This window comes from Colletotrichum phormii (genome assembly GCF_030913505.1).
Source record: "Colletotrichum phormii strain CBS 102054 chromosome Unknown BDP81scaffold_23, whole genome shotgun sequence".
Taxonomy (NCBI): Eukaryota; Fungi; Ascomycota; class Sordariomycetes; order Glomerellales; family Glomerellaceae; genus Colletotrichum; species Colletotrichum phormii.
In genome coordinates, this window is record NW_026851465.1 from 679877 (window position 1) to 699543 (window position 19667).

The following is a 19667-nucleotide window of genomic DNA, read 5'->3' on the forward strand; positions in this document are numbered from 1 at the left end:
GGGGTATCCCATCCTTTGCCTGCCCGTAAATTGCTGCAAGCTGCCCCAAGCGCAGCGCCAACGCTGATTGAGGGGTACTATCTGTACACTATGATGGAACGGCGAGGTGAGGGTTATCCGTGGCTGTGACGTCTGTCCTGTCACTCTGCGCCTGCGATGTGTGTGGCTGTCTCGAGTTGCGGCCTTTGTGCGTGAATCTTCACCACTCGCTCTGCGATGTACCGATGTAGCTGAGACTCGGATTGGCATGCTGGTCACGGCAAGGCCTTCGAGGCATTTGTGCCGTTATCTATTTCGAGTCGAAGATGCGCGCATGATCGGGTAATTCTGCGATTGATCATCGGCTGCCTGGACGGTATGACGGAGCCACCTATCGGACGGCCTCTTGTCTTTGGTTCTTCTTCATCGCTCGGCCGTTCTTCATCACCGCTTCTTCAGCAAGTTAGCGACTCAGACGGCAAACCCCACGGCTCTAACACCCTGGGTGCATTGACCCTCCTGCGTGTGTACACAGAATCGCTGCTGGACCTGCCCTGTTCCCGTCCCAACCACCTTTTCCTGTTGACTGGTGCCGCCAACCGCGTCGGAGTGTTTTCTTAGTCACGATGCTAGCGATTTCGAGGCTTGAACGGCGCAGTTCTCCTTGGTCTCAAAGCTACCAGGCCATGCGTCCGATGGCGGATGATGTCGGTAGGAGGCGAACTTTCCAGACCGCTCTGGTCAGGCTTGAGAGGGCTGATGGCATGGAACTTTTCCAAATTCTAGAGCATAATGTATCCGTAGTGTACACGCTTCCGTCCGCATCTGCACCGTGCCGTAACCCGCTGTCAATGAAAGGGGATTCACACCCTCGAACCGGGGATTCTCGGTGGGATAGATGACTGCGTCTTGCTGAGACAACCTGGAAACTGCGCGCATTGAATAAACTTGCTCAATAATCCTCGAAGACCTACTTGCTCGTCCATAACGAGGAACATTTCTGTCATTCGCGAACAAATCAAGTCACGGCGCCGTGTGAGAAACTGCACCAGAGACACAGCAGCAAGACGTTGGTGACCGATTCAGGCAACGATCGGCTGATGTCGGAACGGATGACATGGACGCACGTGCATCGGAAGCTCGGAACTCTTCGGAGATTCAAGTCACGTGGCTGCTTCATCGGCGTTAAGGCGGGTGGGTCTACTCCACGTCTAACCATCAGGAATCGATGCCATTCAGATGTTGTAGAGCCTCCAAAGGCTTAGAAATGTCCTCTTAGTTTGTTATGCTCAGCAAAGTCAATCATCGCGCGAATATTCTGGGGAGCATGTGATCACTACATAACTCAATTCGACGTTGGGGCTTTGCTACCTCTTGAGGTCAGACATCAAGCAGAGCAGCCGCAATGACCCACGAGAAGCAACGATTCTTCTCAGTGGAGTGGCAGTACTCACAAGATGACAGAGGCGCATGTGAGAGCTCATCTGAATCCGAGTGTGACTTTTGGGCTATCTGGATGCTTCTTACACAAGTGTGGTCCCCCGACCTCGCGGCCATCGCCTTGGTGAATTCTATCGTCGTGGACTTTGTCTGCTAAATGCCAAATAAGACTATAGACCCATGCTTAGTTTGCTAACCTGAAGACTCCCAACTCATCATCCAGAATCAACAATTGTACGCGCTTGCCGGCCGAAAAACGATAACAGAGCGGGCATATCCACGTTGCAACTGTTCGCCCAGAAAATGGGAAGCATCGGAGGACTGACAACGACCATCAGTCGGAAATTCGTCCCAGCTCCATGCTCTCTGGCCTTTCTGACGACCTCATACCAGTTGATGTTGCCTCCAGCGCGGACAGTGACAACCACGGTTTTGAAGCGAAGGTGGTCCTCATGATGTGCTTGGCAGAGAGACAGAATCAGAGATCTCACACCTTCGAGGTAAGGTACGCCCATCATATTCTCGTTGGTTTCCGTAGTATCCAACATGAGAGTCTTCGCTTGACAAGGCAGCAAGTATTTGACCAACGTAGCACGTTCATCCAGTACCTCAAGGAGCGAAGGGCACAGCGCAAGGCTGATACGGAAAAGTCTCAGGCCAGGCAAGTTCCGAACACTGTTTAGTAAAGAGCCAATCTCTCGAGTAGGGGTTTCACCAAAGAACTTGATTTTACCCCGCTCACAAGCCCTTAGGGACAGATGTTCGATGCGAGGACAGCATTCCGTGATCGCGGCGCCCAACTCGGGCTTCATTGATAAGCCAAGGCCATTCGAATTCGGATCGACGTCAACGAGGAGATGCGTGAGCTTCGTGAATCGCCGTAGGGCTTTGCTGAGAGTTGCAGCATTGAATCTCGTGCGCCGAAGATCGAGTTGCTTCAAGGGAAAAGTTGTTTCATCATTGAACAGGCGGAAAAGACTCGGGTAGCCAAGATCGTACGAGGAAGTGAACTTTGCAAGAGTTGGGTGGGCGAAGAAGTATGCCAGAGAATTGAAACTCCGGCCAGAAACTGAAGCAGTTTGTGAGTGCTTCTAGCTAGGGACTAAAGAAAGCCGCTTGAGTTCGGGACAGACCCTTGGCTTCGCCGCTTCGGTGGGGAGACTTGAAGTAGCAAGCGCCAGAATGGACTTGAATCCTGCCAGTTGCCAGTCATGAGTTCTGGGACCGAATTCCACTTGAGTAATTTCCAGGAATTCGATCCTGTTGACGAAGCAGAGCAATAGGCCAAGCATCAACCCCACGATGAGTGGCATGCTCAGCGGATTCAATCCCATGTACTGTCTGCATAATAGTAGAATATGCCTCTCGTTGCCCGAAAGCCTGCTTTCGTCGAGTTTCGAATTGTGCCAAAAGGCGAGATTGGTAGGCGTTTTCATCTTGCGTACGTCGTAGTAAATGTCCGCGCCCTGAAAGATGACCAGTCCACGGACCAAACCACGCAGATGTGGGTTCTCAACCAGCGTTCGAATGAGGATTACAACTTGATTGTAATGCGCGGGCCAAAATATGATGGTGCGATATAGAGCACGTTGAGCTGACGGGAGTATTCTCTGGTTTACAAAACAGAGAAGGTAGGCGTCCTGTGTATCTTGACAAAAATTGGCGATCATACAGATGAGCTCGTTCGGCAGGGACAAGAAAGTAGTGCCCGCCATGACTTGCGGTGTCAAATGGCCATGTATCCGTCGTAGGCACGATTGTTGTTATCGGGTCGCCAAAATGTCGAGAGCATGAAACTTTGATAGTTAGTTGACTGTTGCTGAGAGTCTTCTCGGAGGGTTGTCGGTCAGTAAGAGCGTGTAGAAAGGGCTGCAGTTGTCGTGTAACGTATTGGGATGCTGGTAGATGGGTGCTCTGTCGAGTGGGAGGTCTCGTTGGGGCCAGAGAAAGGAGGAGAGGTGACGAAGATGGTGAGAGTGGACAAGATTGGGGTTGGGCAAGGAGTTAGTGGGTAAATGAGGTGGTGTGAAGCAAGGAAGAGGGTATGAGATGCCTCCTTCCAGCTGTGATGGCCCTTTACCCCTCGCTCCACGCCTGCCTTTCTCATAACTCGCATCGTTTCGGTGAATTGCGGAAGGAAGTACACATCGTGTCCGCTCAGCAGAAAGAAGAGTCCACTTGGACGGAAAGAACATTGTTCTTCGCTCTGACTTTCTCGCTTGCAGACTGGGAAGAAGGGCCAGTCGTTTCTCAGAGTTGGAAACCGTAACCCGAAGCGACGTACCTAGATCAGTCCCGCGGAGAGTATGGCAAACAGAAAATGTCTGTATTCTTTCCATCCGAGAAGTCTTCCACAAAACACCCTCTGAGATAAGGTATACTGCCCACGACAATAACCTGTGCCGACATCGCAAGTGTCCCCGTAGCACACCGGAGGATTTCGCCATCTCCACCATGGAGTTCCAAGTCCGCTCCGGGCCAGCGCCGGACTCACGCCGGAAATGGAAGTAGTGGGCCACCAGCATGCGCCCTCACTGGACGGAGTTGTAACTCCATTGTGGATAATCGGCGGCAATGGTCCGGAGTGGGCTTCCTGTGTTCTCGAAATCGTGAAGGCTGTTAGTCTTCTGCATGAACCTTGGTTGTGTATAGTGACTGGACTCTGTGAGCTTTGGATGCAATTCATATAAGATAGGGCTGGGCTGCTACCGAGAACTCACACTCTGGGTGAATCCATCATCGTCTTCTCAGCATCTCTCTCCTCTCCTCTCCATCACCGGTACCAATACCGCCATCGTCTTGGTCTTGGGCAACTACATTCAGCCATGGCGCCTTCAAGTACCCAAGATCTGTTCGATGTCGAACATCTCACCTCCAAAAGCATCACCAAACCTGCTCCAACACATCAGCCAACTGCGCCAGACTTTGAACTCTTCCGTCACCTAGTACCCCTAGTCTCAAGCGGCAAGACAGTACACCTCAACGCTGCCTTCATGCCCCCTTCAAATCTCATCGTTAACGAAGCCCTCTCCCGCTTCTGCTCCGAGGCTTTACACCACCCCTCTCCAAAGGCCCACTGGAAAGAAGACGTCGAAGCAGTGAGGGTGCTCCTGGGCAGGTACATCAACACAGAACCGTCAACCATCGCCTTCGTGCGAGACACCACCGAAGGCCTGGGAAGCTTCGTCCGAGGCCTCAAGTTCCAATCAGGCGATAACGTCGTGATTCTCGACTGCGAACATCCGAATCAGTCGTTCGCTTGGCTGACGCTCCGCTCGACTGGGCTGGAAGTCAGACTCGTCCCTACAGACCCGGAGAACCCAGTCGCTGCGGATGCGGCCACCTTTGCGCCATTCGTTGACGAGAGAACCAGGGCAATCGGGCTGAGCTCTATCATGTTCTACACGGGACAGCGCAGCGATGTAGCGGATGTCTGCGCGGCGTTTAGGCATAGGGGGATCCACGTCCTCGCGGACCTCACGCAACAAGTCGGTTTTGCTGCCGTTGATGTGAAAGCGTTGGGTGTTTCGGCGGCGGCGTTTAGTCTGCACAAGGGTCTCAACTCGCCGACTGGCTTCGCGGCGCTGTACGTCGATACAAACGTCGTCCAGGAGATGGATCCGATACCGCCCGTTGTCGGCTACGGCGGCGTCAGCAGTGTTGGCGATTCGGAGGACTTTACGGTCCCGGAAGGCCCTGTGATCTTCCATCCTACTGCTAAACGATACGAGCACGCCAACATGAGCTTTATCTCAGCCGTGGCCGCTAGGGCGTTTCTTCAGTTTTATCTCGACGTGATGGGGCCCAAAAATCTCGAGGATCGCTTATATAGGCTTGGAGATACGCTGCGACAATCTTGCGCTGACTTGGGTGTTGGTGTTGTTGGGCCGAGCGAGAGGAGACACCACGCACCGCATCTCCATGTTCTTCGTTTGCAGGACAGGGGGTGGATAGATCGTTTGGAAGCGGCGGGCATCGTAGCGACAAAATTTCGGTCCGGCATCAGAGTCTCTTTTGGCTTCTATAGCAATCTGGAAGATGTCGAGAGGTTGATGGCGGTGATTAGAATGGGGCTTGAAAGCGGCATCCCCGTGTGTTAGTGATGCGCGGTCAAAGGGGTTGATGAAAAATACAAACCGACAGTTTTGTCTCTCGATCGACGCTGTTTTGTAATGAAATAAATGTGTAGACAGTCTTCCATAATAATCTTTGATGACTTCTTTCCTGTTGAATGTCGCAATCCTCAATGTGTTGACCAAGGGCCGGAGAGGCAATAGCGGCACCAGGATGGACCAGTCCTGGAGGGGAATGTTCCAGCGCAAGTCCCCTGTAAAAACAGTGAGGAGCATCCCACATCAGCAACCTCCCATCGTCACCTCAACCTCCCATCTTCATCAACCTCATCCTTCTTAAGCCGACCTTGACTTTGACGAATCCATGCCTCCAGAAGACCGTATAGCGGTTCTCAAACCCACCAAAAGAATATCGTAAGCCATAGTCTACCTACAACTAGTACAATCCTCTAAAAAACGCATAGATGCAAGAGATGCCAATACCGAAAAGTTAGTGACGCCAACGAGACTGATCCCTCCACAGACTTCTCTCCAATTCTTCGCTGAGACATCTCGCCAGTTCAAATGCTCCCGCACCGAATCATGCCAAGCCTGCATCACGTCCAATACGCCTTGCGAATACCGGCCGGTAGATCGCAAGCGCGTCCCAGTATCCCACGAGTACGTCGCGAGCCTGGAGTCGCGCATCTCATGGCTTGAGACCTTTGTCCAGTCCCTCCGTGCCGCAACGCCAGAGCAGCGGGAGGAAATGCTCAATTCCACGGCGGCGGAAATGGAGGGGAAAGATCATCCTTCTCCTCGTAGTTCTAAGCAAGCCCAAGAAGAGACACAAACGGATGAGGCAGACCGAGCCTCGTCATCGGCATCTATACCAGGCGACTACATATCCCACCTCGGCATCCACGTCCGCTCAAGCGCAAACCTCGAGCTAGGACTCGAAGGCTCCCTCATCTACCACGGCGCAACCTCCATATTCCGCGCCGACCTCCCTTCCTCCTCCTCCTCTAAAGACCCCACGGACTCTTCCGCCGCCACTACCACCGCTCTCCTCCGAGGCGGCGGCATCGAATAAAACTTCGAATCTGTAATGCAACACTTTGGCATCGACGGCCCATCCTCCCCCCCCGTACTGCGATCCCTAACCCAGTTCTTCCGCTGGCAATATCCGCACTTCATGTTCATATATCGAGAGGCCTTCCTCTGTGACCACTTCAGCAAGGACGATGGTGATGGTGATGACCGTAGCAGGAAACACAGAAAGTACTGGTCCCCTGCGCTCCTACTCTCGATATGCGCTCTCGGGGCGCTGGTAAACCTCGAAACAAAGGCCACGAGCGAGCGCTTCTTTCTTGCGGCCGAGAGTATCATCATGGTGACAGGCCTCACGAGGCCAAGCGTCGCTACAGTGCAGGCGTTTCTGTGTCTTGCGCTCTACGAGATTGGGAGGGGGAACTTGTCCAAAGGGTGGGGGTACTCTGGTGAGCGCAGATATCCAGCAACCATCTCCCGTAATCTTTCCATCGTGATATTAGGCTGACCGGATGTCCCTCCTAGGAATCGCCTTCCGCATGGCCTAAGACCTCGGCCTCCAACGAAACCCCAAAGATTGGGTCCACCACAACTCCTCCCTTGCAACGCCCGAAGACGTCGAAATCCGGAGGAGGATCTACTGGGGTTGCTACATCTCCGACAAGCTCATCAGTCTGATCCTCGGCCGGCCCGTGTACCTAGTCTACGACGACGCCGAGGTCCAACCCATGGAGACACTGCCGTTCGTAACTCCCTCTCCTTCGCCATCGTCTCTGCGTTATGCTTTCGTCGAAAAGATCTAGCCCCTTAATGTCAGCGTCAGAGAACCCCCCGAAATGAACCTCTGGCGCCCTGTAGGCTTCGACGAAGAATATAGAGAATCCGCAAAAGCCAGCTCCATGATATCCTACCTCCACGAACAGATCCGCCTTTCGCGAATCATCGAGAGAATGGTGTCGACGCTATTCTCCCCGCGCTCCAACCTAGACGACCTCGGACGGCGAGTCTGCTTCGATAATCTAAACCTGGACCTCAACCGGTGGCGCGAATCGTTGCCCGACTTTGCAAGGTGGCCTTCTGTTCCACAGTGTTCGCATCGCCTTGAACTATGATCAGGCCATTGCATCCCGGGAATGCGACGCGGACGAGAAGCCACAGTCGTATTGCGTCACATCTGCGCGACATACCACTTCCCTGGTGCGCACCTACCGAAGTCAGTACGGGCTTCAACACGCACCGCTCGTGTTCGTATACGGCGCTGTCCAGGCGAGTCGCTCGGCCAAGGCATTTAACATCACAGAAGAGAGCCAGTATCTGATCCAGATGCTGGGAGAACTGTCATCGGCTTGGAGCCTGTCAAGAGAAGTCATGGCCAAAGTATTGGACTGCTAAATACCCGCGAGAGTACACAAATCGGGCCCTTTCCCCCATCCTGGCCTCCAGACCTGTTTATCCAGCTTTCATAGCAATCACCACCATAGCCATCCGTGTTATTCTTCTGAAACCCCACCCATATGTCAGCTCCTTTGCCCAGAGTGTCGTCACAATACCCCTTGCCAAACCCTAGCTGCAATGTCTTCATCGGTGTGGTCTCGATACAATTCAGACATTCATCTGCTCGAAAGACTTGGCCCACAAGGTCTTGGCGTCGGACGCGGTGTAGACCCGAAGCTTAGCATCAGTCTCGGCCATGGTGTCATTGGCGGCTCTGGTCCACTGCTTGGGTTTGCTGAACTTGCAGCCAACGGCGATGGTGTCGAGACGAGGAAGAGGAATTTCCTCCGCGCGTGTCTCGCAGAGATCCTCGATGATTCTCTTCACCTGCTCCTTGTACGCAAGAACCTTGGGGGCATTGGGCTTGTTGCTGCCGCCCTGGAATCTCACTGATGAAGCATCCAGAAAGAGCTTCTCCAGTCTGTCGGGGAGCTTCTCAGCAAGGTCGAGATCGCCGAGATCCTTGACTGCACCAACGAAAGAATCGAGCTCAATGCGGAGCTCTCTCAGCTCGGTCATCTCGGGGAGGCAGGTCAGGTTGCGGTTGCCGAAGAACATAGTCTTGTGTCCGAAATAGCGGATCGACAGGACTCGAAGCTTGGGACAGTACTTCGGCAAGACCTTGTTGATGTTCTCTCTAGCCACATAGTTGCCGCTGTCTGCGGTCGTCTCAACTTCAAGATGAAGCACCTCTGGGCAACGGCGAAGAAGGACGCAGAGGCTCGAGGCGGTCCAGTTGCTGCCACGCAGCAAGATCTTCTTGAAGGGAAACTCAACGTCTGAACCCCACTGCTCGAGAACGCTGGCCAACTCGCCCTCGGGTCCCTTGAAAGCGAAGTCGATGAGTTGGGGCGAAGAGGCCGCAAGGGCCAAAGTGGGTTGAAACACCTTGCCGAAGAAGGTCTGGGAGGATCTCTGCAGCCAGGTCTTGCTGCAGATGTCCAAGCTCGTCAGGGCAGGGAACAAGGGCGAGCAGTCAAGCTCGTGGGATGAGTCAGGAGCAAGAAGACTGAGACCAGCAGCCAGGAAGCGGTCAACGATGTTGAGGTTGTTGGCGGGGAAGATCGTCAGGTGCTCAGTATTGTCCAGCAGGAACATGAACAGTCCAAGGACACACTGAAGGTTCTCGGAGGCCTTCTTGCCGCAGGTAGCCTTGCAGAGGACAAGAAGCTGGCGGTCGCGCTGCGAAAGCTGGGAATCGTTGATCTCCGCGGACGCCCAGTCGCCGAAAGTGGGGGCCGCATCGTTGTACTTCGTGAATCCAACCGTGTCGATGCTGATGAGGACGGTATGAACGAGGTTTCTGGTCGCAGGTTTCTCGATCAGGGTTCTGGTGATGGAAGCCAGCTGGTTGGGAGTCTGTACGGGGACGGTGAAGTATAAGTCCCGGCGCGCAATGTCGTAGAGGCGCTTGCTCACAAGGCAGAGGTTGCGGAGGTTCTCGCGGCCTCCGCCCATTTGATCATGAACCCGTGCGGCGATCATACCGATGACCTCGTTGGGCATGTCGGAGAGGGTAAGAAGACGCTTGATCTTGACCTTGATGAATTGGCGCTGGATGATGGCGGGCTCGGAAGCCATGGAGGCCAACTCGTTCTCGGTGCGCTTAGCGGCTTGGGCAACGAGTTTCTCCATCAGCACGACGAAGGGAGACGGGTCCGCGATGTCGGCCATTGTGGTCTGTGAGGCTCGTCTGCCGCCTGTTGCGATGGAGGATTTGGGAAGAAAGAGGAAGTGGTTGACGGGGAAGAGTGGAAGGCGTTTGAGGCGCACTGAAGATGGAAGACCTCAGTGACAACAGGGCAAAGAGGGAAGCCTGTGGTGAATTGTAGAAGAAAGCAAGAAGGGGTGAGGTGCCTTGGGGGTCCTTCTCTGCTTTGCTTCGGTTCCGGGCCGAGTCTGCCTCCTTCTCCATCGCGATGCCTCGAAAGGGGAGGAAACAAAACCTTTTTCGGCCACTCAGAGGTCGTCGACCACGTGATGGGCGGTCAAACCAAACGGAAAGAGCCTTCGAGAGGCTACGTATCGAGGAAGGGGACTTCAAGTACTCTCTTCCGGTGCTGAGGTCGGGGGGTTGTGGTGAGTTGTGATAAGTAAGCGTTGACGGGACGGAGCACTTGGAAGGGGGGCGGGGACACAGTCTTGAAGTATGGGGAAGACATGGCGAAAGAAAGGGAAGGAATCTTGGAATCAAGAAGGCATTGCTTTGTTGAAATGGAGCAGGCTACATTGGATTTGGTAGACGTACTCGCAGCCTGGGTTGTTGCAAAGTCTTTGATATCAAAGACTTGATGGGTTGTTGAAAGTTCAACCGAAAAAGAGACTCGGAAAGGCTTCCAACTATCTGGAAGTAAGTCAATGCTGAAATGAGAAATGGAGACGTACTGATTGAAGATAGTTCAGCTGAAGGATAACTTCACCTCCAGAGACCCAGGAAGACAGGCTACCTTACTTAACCTCATCGCAGAGATATCAAACAGACAAACATCGAAATACATCAGCCATGACCTCGCCCGCAAACGCAAAGTCCCTCTCGACCTTCTCGTTCTGGCCCCAAGCCTCCTCGCTCCCATCCAACACAGTCGCCCTCCTCATATCCCTCCTATGGCTTCCGACCACCGGCGTCCCTCGATGGAGAGTACAAGTATTATCCCACATGACTAAATCACCCACCTGCTTCCACGGAACCGAAACCACAAACTTGTCTTGCGTGGCGTGACGGTAAAGGTACTCCAGCTTTTCCCTCCCTTCACCCTCCTCAAGACCTTCAATGTGGTGACAATGCGAAGGCACAAACAGGTTCATTCTCCCGCTGGCTTCATGGAGCTGGGCAACCTTGTGCTTGGACATCGGGTGCTTGGCCGGCTCTAGCTTTGCGAAGAAATCGGGGCAGGCTTTCTTTCGGGAGTACCAGAACGAATGGCCTGCGACATAATCTTTGGAAAGGAGTTCCTGCTTCCATTCATCGGGGAGCTCATCCCACGCTGCACGCGTATCGGCAAAGTCGGTGTTGCCGCCCGCTTCCAATGGCGGGATCTCATGGGCCAGGAGGATGGAGTAGCTTGCTCTTTGGGCGTTGAAGCTGCTGTCGACATGGAAGAGCGTGTTGCCCTGCTCAAATATTAGAGATGATGTTGCCCGATTCAGTTCGACACCAGCCGGGAGAGACATACCTTGCTAATCTGAGCCCGCGGGTCTTTAGAGCTGATGACGTTGCCGTTGGCGTCTACGTTACCCTGGTCCGTCAACTCGGGCAGACTCATCCGCGACGGCGCACCGGTACCTTTGCGGCATTCGAGCTCGCCGAAGCGGCTGGCGAAGGCGACGTGGCGGTCATCGTCTAGGCCTGTCGCTGGGAATACGACTACTCCATACTACAATTCAAACGATGAGCGTCATTCTCCTTGGTTGGATAACCGTTGACACAGACCTTCGTGATGGCATCTTGGATCTCTTGAAAGACCTCTTCCGACAATGGCTCGGAGAAGTCAACGCCATGAATCTCTGCCGCGAAGGTGGGGTGGAGGGGCTCGATGGTGAGTGGCATGTTGCTTCTGATGCTGTCCAAACCTCCCTATGTTTCTCTACTGACAAAGCGACAGAAAAACAGCTTCCAAGCGATTCTGGTCTTACTATCCGTGGGTGTAGGGACAAAGTTCAAGCCAGACAATCGAACCCCATGTCTTGGCACTGGGAAGCCATCACATGTCTATCTTAAGGCACCGCTCTTAAGCTCATCGACTCTATCTTCCTACGGAGTACTCATCAATACGTAAGATCGACTCAGTCTCTAGGTCAGTCATCTCACCGCCCCACGAGCTCTTCATTTAAATTGACCTTATCTATAGTTTATCTCTGCCATCACGAGTCAGACCCTGCGACCCATATCATTGACAACGGCTATCACCAGTATAAGCTTTCCGTCGACAGGGCATGTCCCTGTCAACGCGATGTCGTTTGCACTCCATGGGGTTATGGGACGACCGAGGTTCATCCCTTCGATCTGTTTCTCGGGTTCTTCCACAGCAACCCACCCACTCCGATCTCATAACTCTGAGCTCGCTCGCAACATCACTTTCAACGAAGCACTCGACCGTTCACCTATTTCTCAGCCTCACGATACCAAGGGGTGATGTAAGAGCATACTTCAGTCATGCCGTCCCTTCGGCCTCTGCTCAACCCGATCCTGGGCCTTGAGCCCCGCCAGCCGGACCGGATCCCCACAGACACCGTGGTGCGGCTCTCAGCAATGGACAGCTCTTGGATGATGCGCATGATGATTATGAGCTGGAGCATGTGCTTCCACGACGTTCTCGATCCAGCCATGCTCCATGCCTCGCTCTCGGAGCTTTTCACCATCGGGAACTGGAAAAAGCTGGGCGGCAGACCGCGATTGACGGTAAGTTGTTGTCCTTGCTACATTCCAAAGGCCCCTACCCAGCTTCTGGTCGGTGAAGAAGAAACACGAAGTATTAACGTCTAACAAACATATCAGAAAGACGGCAGACTCGAACTTCACATCCCCCAATCCTTCACCCCCTCCCGCCCAGCAATCCACTTCACAACAGAACCAAACCCCTCAAGCATAACAACACACCCCCTATCCTCAACGATCCCCTCCCCCTCAAACCACCCCATCATCCTCGACACCCCCTCAACCCTAACCCCCCTCCTCGCCGGCCCGGAAGCACCAAAGACCTTCACAGACTACACAACCACAGACCGCCCCCTCCTCGCCCTCCACATCATAACCTTCTCCGACGCAACCTTCGTCACAATAACCTACCCGCACAGCATCACAGACGGCATGGGCCGCCGCGACCTCGTCGAGAACTGGTGCCGCGTCCTAGCTGGCAGACAAGACCTCGTCACGCCCCTAGCAGACCCGTCGTTTGACCCAATGGCCAACATCGCAAAGGCAGAGACGCAGCGCTACGACGAGCCGTTTCTATGGGAGCACAAGAGGTTGACGGGCTGGGGTAAAGTGCGGTTTACGCTTGGGTTGTTGTGGTACCTCCTCACGAACCGCATCCGCCAACGAAACATCTTCATCCCCGCCTCCTCACTCAAACGTCTCCGCGAGCAAGCCGAGACAGACGTAGCTCCAGCCGCAGACTCGGAGCCGACAACAACAGGACGCCTCAGCGACGGCGACATCCTAACAGCATACCTAGCCCGCCTAGCCTGCTCCCACATCCCCGCCTCTTCCCCCCAAAAACCAATCTCCATCTCCACGGCCCTCGACCTCCGCGGCCGCCTCCACGAAGACGACCTTCCTGCAGGCGAAGCGCACGTCTCGAACCTGGTAGCGTACAACTGGACCAACACCACAGCTTTGGGTCTTCTCTACGCTCCATTCGGGAAAGCCGTCACACTGATCCGCAACTCTGTGCGGTCGCAGCTCACGGATGCGCAGGTGTATGCGTCAACGAGACTTACATACAATGCCGTCGCGGAGAGCGGGAGCACGAATCAGTTTACGGAGCCGAATGGATTCGTGGTGTCCGTGTCAAATGTGGGCAAGGCGAGATTTCATGAGGTGATTGATTTTAGTCCTGCAATTTTCAAGTCTGAGGATGAGCCGGGGGGTGAAGTAAGGGAGGAGAAGGAGGAGGGGGAGAGGAATACGCCGAGGGGGAAGATTGTGTGGCAGTGTAATACGCCCAGAATGAGCCTTCTTCCGCCGTGTCTTATTTATATTCAGGGAAAAGATCATGAGGGGAATTATTTGGCGCAGATGGTGGTTTCGGAGCGGACGTGGCGGGTTATCGAGGAGGAGGTTAAGAGATTATGACACACCTCGAGGCCCTTCACGTTTGTCATAGGGGGAAAGATTGGCATCACGAGCAAATATCACCTTGTTCAACGCGAGAGTCGGAAGTCAAAGTAGGAGATTGCTCGATTTCTGAGCCAAAAAGCAGCATATTACTTTGCTAGTATCTCTACGGAGTATCATCCAACAAAATTCCGCCAAAACGCCACGCTACATTAAGTCGATAAATACCAAAACCCTAATACAGAACACGAGGCACCCAAAACGGCGCCTTCTCAAGCTCAACCTCGATCCGATTCTTCCCATTCAGTTCAGCCCCCTCGTCCGAACACTCGACAACTTTACGACAATGCTCCACCTCTTGCTTGCTCACGCCCGCCGGGTCGCGCGGGATCCAAATCACCGGCGTCGGCGACGCCATCTCGGGCGGCCAGTATGCGCGACGAGCGTAATCCGCGGGATACGTCTCGGTCGGATCGGGCAGGTCGACGGGGATCGTGCGCCGTAGGGTGGAGAAGTCGTCAAAGACGCCTGGGTGGAGCCAGCGGAGGACAAAGTTGGGATTGGGGTCTGGGTCTGGGTCGATCCAGTGCATTATGAAGCCGATTGGTCCCGCGAGACCGTATTGTTCTGCCGTGGCTTGCATCTTTTTAGCCATGGCGCCAGCGGACCAGTCTTGGACGGAGGCCATGAGGCCCGATGCGCCCTCTACGCCTCTGGTGCCGTTGACTTCGTGCGTGGGTCCTTCATTCTCCTCGCCTGGGTCGAAGAAGTCGGGGTACGCGGCGGTGATGTCTGCGTCGGTGAGGAAGTCGTCTTGCGGGTAGTCTGGGGCGACGAACCCGCCGTCGAGCTCTTCCATCTCGAGAGCGAGCGCGCGGGGGATGTTATAGAGTAAGGGGAAGATTGCTTCTCGGAGGGAGATGTGGACGAGCGCCGTGAAGACGAGGAAGCCGATCATGAGGACCATGGGGATGTAAGCTGCGCGCAGGGCGAAGAGGCCGACGAGGCAGATTGTGGCGAGATAGAGGCCGACGAGGAGGTGCATCAGCGCGCGGGGGTATACGAGGCCGCGGGTGTCGATGGAGGCGTCGCTGACGTAGAGGAGGTTGTATTTGTAGACGAGGTAGATGCAGTAGAGGCCGGCGGTGGCGAAGCCGAGGACGACGGGCGCGATACAGGAGTAGCTGATGGCTGGCGGGCAGTCAGTATCAAGAAGCAGAAGGGTAGGAGAACAGCGCGGCTTACCGATAACGCCCATGTTTGTGAAGACGGGGAAGACGGCACCCCAATGCACGGGGCGCTCCCTGTGCCAGATCCTGAATAGTCCACGGGGGTTATCGAATCCCTTTGCCATAATGTGATGGCGGAAGATGTCGAATGCCCGCAGTAGGGACGCAGCGCCGACAGCTAGGCACTGGACGAGGATGTAGGAGATGTAAAAGTTGGAAGACTTGGGCAGGTTGTCGGCCAGCAGGTCCTTGGCTGAAAGAGGGTCCTTCAGCACTTGTGTGAGAGCTGCCGATGCAGCGGATGTAAGAGTCGTAATGAGGAAGACCTGAACTACTTGGAACGCGAAGTAGGCATGTTGCACGAAGAGTTCGATCAAGGAGAGCGACGGGACGCCTGCAAGCCTGGCACAGCCTTTCCAAGAGTTAGTAGGATAAATAAAGGGGTGGACGAGTATTACTCACCTCGCAACATCCACGGCACAATGGCCATGAGGAACGATAAGGCCAGTGCGGGCAGCAGACCACTGATGATACCGGTAACCGGGTCAGGCAGCTTGGTGATCCACGCCAGGAAGGGGAATGTTTCCGACAAGAACTTGATGTTGGAAATGGTTCCCACGATGGCGGATGGAATAGACCAGAATACAATGGCAGCCGTGATGAACGCTCGCACCAAGAAGTCTCTAGCGATACGCTCAAACCATTGCATCCGAAGAGAGCCCCATACCACTTCGTCCGGTCGAATACCAATATACCGCGGCGACATGTGCAGCGGCCGGTTATGAGCCAGGGTCTGGAACGCGCGCTCGGCGTCAGCCTGGGAGGAGAACTCGACAAATGCTGTCGGTAGTCGACGGCCTTCGCCCTTGAGGAAACCTCGGCGCAGCTTGTTGATCTGGTGCGTGAGGGCCTCGATGCGCAGGCGCGTCCACTTGATCGTATCGACTCGGCGGAAGAAGTTGGCCAGGGGCCGGTGGTAGGGGCGTTCGGCGGCTCCGATCCACTGTGCGGCGACGGAGCCGTTGACGTCGGGGAGAGCGGTGTTCTCTTGATGCGGGTACCCTTTCTCGGGGTCGTCGGACCGTTCAGAACTTCCACTTGACGGCGGGCTCGAGACGGTTTCGGGGAGGGCGGGAAGAGCGGCAGCGATTGCCTTGAGTCGCTTGTTCCTCCGCTTGTTGGCCATCTTGATCAGGCGAATCTCTGCCTTTTCCAACCGCATCGCAGTCTCGTCTCGCTCCTTGACGAGCCGTTCCAGGTCGCTCGTGTCTCGGGGAATCCAGACGTTCTTGACGGTGTCGCCGAATAACTTTCGCATGCGTGCGGCATCTTGGTATTTTGGCGGGACACATCCGAACATGACCGTCCGGGAGGATAGGCGCTTGGAGTAGTAGGGTGATAGAAGGTAGGCATGGCGAAGATTGATGTAGTATATACATTCACGGTAGATGGTGAAGAGGATAAATCCTGAAAGGGTATTAGTACACAGGGACCATCGCATGGGATAGGGGCACCTACCGAAGTAGACCCACGCGATGACAGCGTGGGCGAAGAGCATCTTGGAGTCCTGGACATTGCCCATGGTGATGCGGTCTAGTTGTGAAAGCCCACCGGTGCCGGTGGCATGAATAGTCATCAACGTTGGCCATGTCATGCAGATGCCAACGAAGCAGATCATGGTCAATATCCTCAGATACCGGAGGAAGAGGAAGGCATCTAGCGAGGAGCGATTCAGAATGTCCGTATCCGGAACCGTCCAGAACGGCTTCACCCAGTTGAGCCATCCTTTTGGTAGCGGTACGCTCTGCTCGCTGTCGTGGAATCAGTATACTATACGGATTACTCTACGGGAGACGATGCTGCGGATGACATACTGTGAGAAAAAGTCCCTTAGAATAGTGCGCGGAGAGTAGACGCGGAGACTCCTCCGGCGCAAGGTCCAGAAGATGAGCAGGCATACGACAGAGTAGATGAGCACGGGGATGAAGGTGCTGACGAGCGACATCAACGAAGACGAGTCAGAACCAGAGCTCAGTTTGCTGATGGTTCCGCCCCCCGTCGAGTTATCGCGGGCGGAACCAACTCGATCATCACCATTACTGCCATCGCCGGTGAGCGTCTATTCACAATTAGTTTGGGAGGCCTCAAAGTTCACGGGAGTGACGGTACGAGATGGGGACAGGCTCGATTGTTGGGAGGGGAATGTCTTACAATGTCCATTGCAGCTGAGACTGCACAACATGTCTTTGCGCGCAAACAAGGTACCCGATCCCTTTAGTTGAAGCCGGCTGAAAGGGCGGGGATCGTGGGATTGATATTGGTAGGATACGGAGCACGGCGTACGGGGTGTTTGGAACCGGCGTGATGCCGACTTGTCAGTGTCAGACGATGGAGTTTCGCTGGGCGTTCGCTCGATAAAACCTGCACCCGGCAGGATAAGTAGACTATGGTCTGACCCCCGCGGACTTGCAGACTTAGCGTTGCGGGCGATCAATTAGATCATTGACGGGGGCTGGCCGTTTTGCCGTTGGGTTGCAACCGGCTGGCGTGTACGATCGGTTGTGCCGTATGGTGTGTGGGCGTGGGTTTTCTGTCTGCGCTACTTGGGATGTGGCCGCCTACTGCTGGCCCGGTAGGGATTGGCGTGGGCTCTTCTGCGATGCTGACCCCTCAATATCAAGACTTTCTGCTCTCGAAGCGAACTTAGCGAAGCGATTGATCGCGCAGACCGACAGTATTTGCGACGCCCCTCGGGGGGCCTGGTCGGAATGGCGGCTGAGAGATAATATTGATGGATGTCGCTGATGATTGACGAGTTCGGACGAGAGCGCCTGAAAAGACAAGACGGGAGACGCGATGACAGTTCAGGGCTCAGGCAGCGGGAAGCCAAAGAAGGAAACGTGTGCCTGAAAGGTTTCTCTATGGCTCTTCAGTCGTTCCTCACTACCATTTGGTGGTGACTGAGGTGGTCCCCTGGGCGGCCCCACTCCCACGGTCAAAGGCCCACCTGTGGCAGCCTCCATTGCCACCAGCCATTGGCTGCCTCCGAGAATTACGCCCCTCTGTCCTGTGATTGGCCGTTAAGACAGTCGCTAAGATTGATTGCCTTTTAAGTGGATCATAGAGGGAGAAACATTGCCCCATGGTCCCGGAACAGGGGTATTATAGTGGGCCCTGCTGACGGCTGACGGCATCCATGCACCCGACCCGAGAAAAGCTTTGATTACCAAATCCTCTTTCCCTTTCCAATGTTCCACCCCTTCCCAGCGAAGAAACTACGGCCGAGGTTCGCCGAGAGCGAGGTAACAAAGACAAACTGGGAAACCTTGTCCACATTCCCGGGCAAAATTCAGACATCCAGACTCCAAAGAAGAGGAAAGAAGAAAAAACCAAGTTTTTGGCCCCCATGCCCCTTTCGGAGGTTACAATTGAGTCCACTCCAGCTGAACTCTAATTCTTGGCCCAGCACGCGCAAGTGCGGACGGAGCTGGCTCCGATTTCCATCGCCGCATGAGGACACTGATCGACGATATCTTCTTTCAACGCTCAGCTGAACTCTTTCTCATTCACCCGTGCCATTCGCCTGAGTACCGCAGATGAGACCGATCTAACGACCGCTCGGATCCACCCAATACAGTCTTCACCCCCAGCTTAGACGTAGAGCCGCCAGCCTCAAGCACAAGCTCCTTCCAAGTTTACACACCGCGAGTCAGCAAGCCTAGTCCAGCCTTCGCACATCCCTCTCATTCTGCAAGTGATTGGCGTCGCCCTATATGCAAGGGAGATACGGATATTGTCTCTAGGCTGGGCAGACGATCTTGGACGATGTGCCACGTGATGCTGCCTTGTCAGGATGAAGCTTTGACGTCTGACACCCCACGACGTGACGACAAGACCAGGAAACCTGGCATTGAGTCGCCGTTTACTCGCCGTTCTCTCGGCGAGACCTCTCACGGCCAGACCGAAGGACTCGGGCTTTTGTTTAGGGCCATTCCAACTAACCGCCGCGGAATCCACCCAGCATTTCTGATCGGGAATGTCTCACTACTTTCGGATACCAGGATCATGGGAGATGTCACCGGACTTCTTCCTATTTGTCAGTTGGAACAGTTGAAATCTTGACTTTCTACTTCAGGACTGATTCCGATGATGTTCTGGGGTCGATTGCGTGGCTAGGCTAGCCTTGGCTGCCCTACTCCGTACTTGCAAACGGCGAGGTTGAAACGTATTTACCAACTATCACAAAGCGAGGTAGCAAGTGGAAGACATGTATAGTAGAAAGTGGCTTGATTCCTCTAAGTGGAAGATCCGTATGAGGGTCATATCTATATACCATAAGACGGGTAATCGGCTTGTGGAAAGCGGTATCGTACGGCAGTAACCGGCAGCGCCACGTGTGGCGCTGCGACACCAACTTACCCCACCGAGTAACGTTGCAACATCACTGGATAATTCTGAAATGAGCATATCTCACCGCATCGTGATGTGCATGACAAGGAGACTGTAGACGTGTTCTCGGGTCGGGGGCTGTTGGTATTTTGGTGATAGCAAAATGCGAGTTGTCCAATAGTAGCACCCAGAAACCAACATACGCATGCCGAAGAAAAATGTTCACGCGTATTTCGCAGGCATCCTCAGAGCCATGAA

At 54.4% G+C, this 19667-nt stretch overlaps 8 protein-coding genes across 8 annotated transcripts; 3 read left to right on the forward strand and 5 right to left on the reverse strand.

Moving 5' to 3' along the window:
* Positions 1 to 2130: 2130 nt before the first annotated feature.
* Positions 2131 to 3299, reverse strand: BDP81DRAFT_107835 (uncharacterized protein). Its single transcript, XM_060581442.1, has one exon. The coding sequence runs from the start codon at positions 3132 to 3134 to the stop codon at positions 2511 to 2513; it is 624 nt and encodes a 207-aa protein (XP_060440786.1). The 5' UTR covers positions 3135 to 3299; the 3' UTR covers positions 2131 to 2510.
* Positions 3300 to 4244: 945 nt separating this feature from the next.
* BDP81DRAFT_464509 (pyridoxal phosphate-dependent transferase) lies at positions 4245 to 5519 on the forward strand (the record flags this gene model as incomplete). The annotated part of the gene is made up of 1 exon (XM_060594161.1): positions 4245 to 5519. The coding sequence occupies one exon, from the start codon at positions 4245 to 4247 to the stop codon at positions 5517 to 5519; it is 1275 nt and encodes a 424-aa protein (XP_060440787.1).
* A 446-nt stretch (positions 5520 to 5965) lies between these two features.
* Positions 5966 to 7913, forward strand: BDP81DRAFT_464510 (fungal-specific transcription factor domain-containing protein; the record flags this gene model as incomplete). The annotated part of the gene is made up of 6 exons (XM_060594162.1): positions 5966 to 5981; positions 6083 to 6396; positions 6640 to 6970; positions 7071 to 7263; positions 7345 to 7600; positions 7638 to 7913. 6 exons carry the CDS (start codon positions 5966 to 5968, stop codon positions 7911 to 7913), a joined length of 1386 nt encoding a protein of 461 aa, XP_060440788.1.
* Positions 7914 to 8123: 210 nt separating this feature from the next.
* Positions 8124 to 9596, reverse strand: BDP81DRAFT_329445 (uncharacterized protein; the record flags this gene model as incomplete). The annotated part of the gene is made up of 1 exon (XM_060585309.1): positions 8124 to 9596. The coding sequence occupies one exon, from the start codon at positions 9594 to 9596 to the stop codon at positions 8124 to 8126; it is 1473 nt and encodes a 490-aa protein (XP_060440789.1).
* Positions 9597 to 10487: 891 nt separating this feature from the next.
* Positions 10488 to 11562, reverse strand: BDP81DRAFT_329480 (alpha-ketoglutarate-dependent 2; the record flags this gene model as incomplete). The annotated part of the gene is made up of 3 exons (XM_060585314.1): positions 10488 to 11126; positions 11189 to 11298; positions 11442 to 11562. The coding sequence occupies 3 exons, from the start codon at positions 11560 to 11562 to the stop codon at positions 10488 to 10490; spliced, it is 870 nt and encodes a 289-aa protein (XP_060440790.1).
* A 606-nt stretch (positions 11563 to 12168) lies between these two features.
* BDP81DRAFT_329678 (uncharacterized protein) lies at positions 12169 to 13809 on the forward strand (the record flags this gene model as incomplete). The annotated part of the gene is made up of 2 exons (XM_060585337.1): positions 12169 to 12414; positions 12511 to 13809. The coding sequence occupies 2 exons, from the start codon at positions 12169 to 12171 to the stop codon at positions 13807 to 13809; spliced, it is 1545 nt and encodes a 514-aa protein (XP_060440791.1).
* A 217-nt stretch (positions 13810 to 14026) lies between these two features.
* Positions 14027 to 17240, reverse strand: BDP81DRAFT_453520 (uncharacterized protein; the record flags this gene model as incomplete). Its single annotated transcript, XM_060592842.1, has 6 exons — positions 14027 to 14982; positions 15037 to 15432; positions 15483 to 16487; positions 16539 to 16831; positions 16895 to 17139; positions 17232 to 17240. The coding sequence occupies 6 exons, from the start codon at positions 17238 to 17240 to the stop codon at positions 14027 to 14029; spliced, it is 2904 nt and encodes a 967-aa protein (XP_060440792.1).
* A 2017-nt stretch (positions 17241 to 19257) lies between these two features.
* BDP81DRAFT_437407 (uncharacterized protein) lies at positions 19258 to 19430 on the reverse strand (the record flags this gene model as incomplete). The annotated part of the gene is made up of 1 exon (XM_060591219.1): positions 19258 to 19430. A coding segment is annotated over one exon (171 nt), but the record flags the coding sequence as incomplete, so codon positions are not given.
* Positions 19431 to 19667: the final 237 nt, after the last annotated feature.